At 46.7% G+C, this 5,470-nt stretch overlaps 1 protein-coding gene across 1 annotated transcript in view; it reads right to left on the bottom strand.

The window, feature by feature from the left end:
* Positions 1–4,092: 4,092 nt before the first annotated feature.
* The window catches only part of LOC124046995 (alpha-actinin-3-like), a 128,733-nt gene continuing 127,355 nt past the window's right edge, over positions 4,093–5,470 (bottom strand). The window contains exon 10 of the mRNA XM_046367743.1: positions 4,093–4,146. Within this exon, the coding sequence (XP_046223699.1) occupies positions 4,093–4,146 (54 nt within the window). The remainder of the gene's footprint in view (positions 4,147–5,470) is intronic.

Genomic DNA, 5,470 nt, shown 5'->3' with positions numbered 1-5,470 from the left:
TGCTTGTCAATCACCAATAGGGCTGACACAGCTATGTGGTTGGCCAGCCCATGTTTGTCAATCACCAATAGGGCTGACACAGCTATGTGGTTGGCCAGCCCATGCTTGTCAATCACCAATAGGGCTGACACAGCTATGTGGTTGGCCAGCCCATGCTTGTCAATCACCAATAGGGCTGACACAGCTATGTGGTTGGCCAGCCCATGCTTGTCAATCACCAATAGGGCTGACACAGCTATGTGGTTGGCCAGCCCATGCTTGTCAATCACCAGGGCTGACACAGCTATGTGGTTGGCCAGCCCATGCTTGTCAATCACCAATAGGGCTGACACAGCTATGTGGTTGGCCAGCCCATGCTTGTCAATCACCAATAGGGCTGACACAGCTATGTGGTTGGCCAGCCCATGCTTGTCAATCACCAATAGGGCTGACACAGCTATGTGGTTGGCCAGCCCATGCTTGTCAATCACCAATAGGGCTGACACAGCTATGTGGTTGGCCAGCCCATGCTTGTCAATCACCAATAGGGCTGACACAGCTATGTGGTTGGCCAGCCCATGCTTGTCAATCACCAATAGGGCTGACACAGTTATGTGAGTGGCCAGCCCATGCTTGTCAATCACCAATAGGGCTGACACAGTTATGTGAGTGGCCAGCCCATGCTTGTCAATCACCAATAGGGCTGACACAGCTATGTGATTGGCCAGCCCATGCTTGTCAATCACCAATAGGGCTGACACAGTTATGTGATTGGCCAGCCCATGCTTGTCAATCACCAATAGGGCTGACACAGCTATGTGGTTGGCCAGCCCATGCTTGTCAATCACCAATAGGGCTGACACAGCTATGTGGTTGGCCAGCCCATGCTTGTCAATCACCAATAGGGCTGACACAGCTATGTGATTGGCCAACCCATGCTTGTCAATCACCAATAGGGCTGACACAGCTATGCGGTTGGCCAGCCCATGCTTGTCAATCACCAATAGGGCTGACACAGCTATGCGGTTGGCCAGCCCATGCTTGTCAATCACCAATAGGGCTGACACAGCTATGTGGTTGGCCAGCCCATGCTTGTCAATCACCAATAGGGCTGACACAGCTATGTGATTGGCCAACCCATGCTTGTCAATCACCAATAGGGCTGACACAGCTATGTGATTGGCCAGCCCATGCTTGTCAATCACCAATAGGGCTGACGCAGCTATGTGGTTGGCCAGCCCATGCTTGTCAATCACCAATAGGACTGACACAGCTATGTGATTGGCCAGCCCATGCTTGTCAATCACCAATAGGGCTGACACAGCTATGTGATTGGCCAGCCCATGCTTGTCAATCACCAATAGGGCTGACACAGCTATGTGATTGGCCAGCCCATGCTTGTCAATCACCAATAGGGCTGACACAGCTATGTGATTGGCCAGCCCATGCTTGTCAATCACCAATAGGGCTGACACAGCTATGTGATTGGCCAACCCATGCTTGTCAATCACCAATAGGGCTGACACAGCTATGTGATTGGCCAGCCCATGCTTGTCAATCACCAATAGGGCTGACACAGCTATGTGGTTGGCCAGCCCATGCTTGTCAATCACCATTAGGGCTGACACAGCTATGTGGTTGGCCAGCCCATGCTTGTCAATCACCATTAGGGCTGACACAGCTATGTGGTTGGCCAGCCCATGCTTGTCAATCACCAATAGGGCTGACACAGCTATGCGACAATAGCCCATGCTTGTCAATCACCAATAGGGCTGACACAGCTATGTGGTTGGCCAGCCCATGCTTATCAATCACCAATAGGGGCTGACACAGCTATGTGGTTGGCCAGCCCATGCTTGTCAATCACCAATGGGCTGACACAGCTATGTGATTGGCCAGTCCATGCTTGTCAATCACCAATAGCCAGAGGCTATATCCAATGTGTAGCCCTGTATTTCTCTACATAACGCAGCTGTGATTTGACTGTCATGGGGTGTGGACCCTACAGAGAGATTGATTGCGTTATATCTGTAGGCGCAAAACCGAGCAGCACCCCGGAGAGGTGACACACTCGCTCTAATCAGCTTCCCCCCTCTAGCGTGGCATGGCACACCGCATCAAACACACAGTCCTCATCCTCAACCTTACTGATGCACATGGACTGACTGACCTCACAAGGCATTGCCTAGGCGATGTTGCTGTGACGCTGTGAAGAACCCCTCCTCCAAACGAAGAGCTAGTCTGGTGGAACCTTATACTGTCATTGCATGTGTTTAAGACCTTGTTATAGGCTTGGGGATATTCATTATGATCATAGGCACATAAATACGTTTCAATTATTACCGCCTTCGGCTTATCCGGATCTAGCAGTCTGTCTGCATCGCTTCTCAGAAACACTGTAGCATATATATAATCTATAGGTCAAAAACGAACGTAAAATGACATGTTAAAGGACTCGTACGCCTTCCACATTGCATAGCTAGTTGTCCTATACTCAATGTTACATCCCCTTTCGTGTCCAAGGTCCCTCCTTGAGAGTTGCACAGTGTTATTGTACAGCCCTACAGTTTCAACGTCCATGCATGCTATCGCATGCATATCATTGAGTTATAGATACTAACGAGACCCTGGCGAATGCATTTCATTACAGCCCACCTGTACTTGTATCCTGGAAGTGTTTTGGTCGACACTGCGTAATGCCTCTTTCCTATCGACCCCCTTTTTTGACTCCGAGGTATCTATTTGGTCAGCTGTAAAGGTTTATTTTGTTTGTATCGGCACCTCCTCCTCCTCAGTCAAACGTGCTGTAGCCTCCTAGCCTCCTGCCGTTGAAAGAATGCCCCAGAGGCGATATCGGTTTCCTCACGCACACTCAAACTGGTCCCCAAGCCCGTTCTGCTTCCGACCGATCGATCAAACCGGTGAAGTGATGGCTCGCTCTTCTTTTCCTCCCGTCCTTTTTTTGCCGTTAGCCCGTTCCGCCAGGTAGATAGATAGACCAACCGTCAAGCTGTCAGCGGCGAAGAAGACGTCATTCTGAGGTCTGAACCGATGGAAGGGGACCTTAGAATCCAAATCATGCAAACCCAAACGGCTCTTCTTCTCTTCTCCCGCAAGCCGACAGCAGTGCTCGCCGCCTCTCCTGCCCATCTCCTTCTGCGTTAGCGCAGACAATGTATTCTGATGGTCTCGGTATAGATGCGGCTCCTTTTGCTGTCCAGTCCGTTGGTCAACTTAATATATATATATATATATATATATATATATATATTATATATATATATGGCACACCAGTCTTGCGAAATAACCGACCAAGGCTATATCCAACGTTACGATCTCAAATAAATCAAACACAAATATTCCATTTGATGATACATTGACATCATTTGGCACGCGGACCGACAGAAGCTCCAGATTGTCTATTTGTTTTACATTTTAAATCCAGATGAAATTCCTTTAGAAAGATGATATTCTGTATTCAAATAGAACATCTTAAATGAGCAATGCCTTGCGCCCCTGCATGCCTCTTTATCGTCCCCCTCCTTCGCCAAAAGTCACAGACACACAAACACACGCGCATCTACGTCACCATCAGCTGGGGGACTTGGGTAGATAGAGAGAGAGCTGCAACACAAACCATGAATATTCTGTTTTATTGCAATGGTGCAGACGGGGCCGGGGAGGAGAAAGATTCCATAGGGACTGAGATTAGCTGGGACGCTAATCCGTCATCCGAATCCGATGGATTCTCAAACTGTAATGGAGCCTCTTCTATGGCTGCTGCTGAAGTCGGTTACATTGTTGCTTCATTCAAAATGAGCTATGGTTAGGCCACCCTAGTGTTAGTGGGATAACATTATTTAGATGGACTGTACTGTACTATATAGTTTAAGGGCTATGTCGTATTGCCTTCGGTTTATGTGGATATACTGGGATGGCTTCTGGGAAAATAATAAGGTGAATATTTATTTAAGTCATTCATTCATTAATTAATTAATGTGTTTATTCATTCATTTATTTCTTCATTCCCAATGCTGCCGTTTGCCATTTTGCGTGGAACCTAAACCAAAATGGATCTCCACAAGTAAAAGATACTGAATCAGGAGTTATGTTCTACACATTCAGAGATGTGGGAATCAGGGTTATGTTCTCATCATTCAGAGATGTCTGGGAATCAGGGGTTATGTTCACACATTCAGAGATTCAGGGGTTATGTTCTACACATTCAGAGATGTCTGGGAATCAGGGGTTATGTTCTACACATGCAGAGATATCTGGGAATCAGGGGTTATGTTCTTACACATGCAGAGATGGAATCTCTACACATGCAGAGATATCTGGGAATCAGGGTTATGCCTACACATGCAGAGATATCTGGGAATCAGGAGTTATGTTCATGCAGAGATATCTGGGAATCAGGGGGTTATGTTCTACACATTCAGAGATATCTGGGAATCAGGGGTTATGTTCTACACATTCAGAGATATCTGGGAATCAATCAGGGGTTATGTTCTACACATGCAGAGATATCTGGGAATCAGGGGTTATGTTCTACACATTCAGAGATAGATAGGTGTTCTACACATGCAGAGATGTCTGGGAATCAGGGGCTATGTTCTACACATCTGTGAGATATCTGGGAATCAGGGGTTATGTTCTACACATTCAGAGATGTCTGGGAATCAGGGGTTATGTCTACACATTCAGAGATGTCTTGGGAATCAGGGGTTATGTTCTACACATGCAGAGATATCTGGGAATCAGGGGTTATGTTCTACACATGCAGAGATATCTGGGAATCAGGGGTTATGTTCTACACATTCAGAGATATCTGGGAATCAGGGGTTATGTTCTACACATTCAGAGATGTCTGGGAATCAGTTATGTTCTACACATGCAGAGATGTCTGGGAATCAGGGGGTTATGTTCTACACATTCAGAGATGTCTGGAATCAGGGGTTATGTTCTACACATGCAGAGATGTCTGGGAATCAGGGGTTATGTTCTACACATGCAGAGATGTCTGGGAATCAGGGGTTATGTTCTACACATTCAGAGATATCTGGGAATCAGGGGTTATGTTCTACATTCAGAGATATCTGGGAATCAGGGTTAGTTCTACACATGCAGAGATATCTGGGAATCAGGGGTTATGTTCTACACATGCAGAGATATCTGGGAATCAGGGGTTATGTCTCTACACATTCAGAGATATCTGGGAATCAGGGGTTATGTTCTACACATTCAGAGATATCTGGGAATCAGGGGTTATGGCTCTACACATTCAGAGATATCTGGGAATCAGGGGTTATGTTCTACACATTCAGAGATGTCTAGGAATCAGGGGTTATGTTCTACACATGCAGAGATATCTGGGAATCAGGGGTTATGTTCTACACATTCAGAGATATCTGGGAATCAGGGGTTATGTTCTACACATGCAGAGATATCTGGGAATCAGGGGTTATGTTCTACACATTCAGAGATATCT

Source organism: Oncorhynchus gorbuscha, linkage group LG10 (genome assembly GCF_021184085.1).
Source record: "Oncorhynchus gorbuscha isolate QuinsamMale2020 ecotype Even-year linkage group LG10, OgorEven_v1.0, whole genome shotgun sequence".
NCBI classification, from domain to species: domain Eukaryota; kingdom Metazoa; phylum Chordata; class Actinopteri; order Salmoniformes; family Salmonidae; genus Oncorhynchus; species Oncorhynchus gorbuscha.
This window is presented reverse-complemented; position numbering and strand designations above follow the sequence as displayed.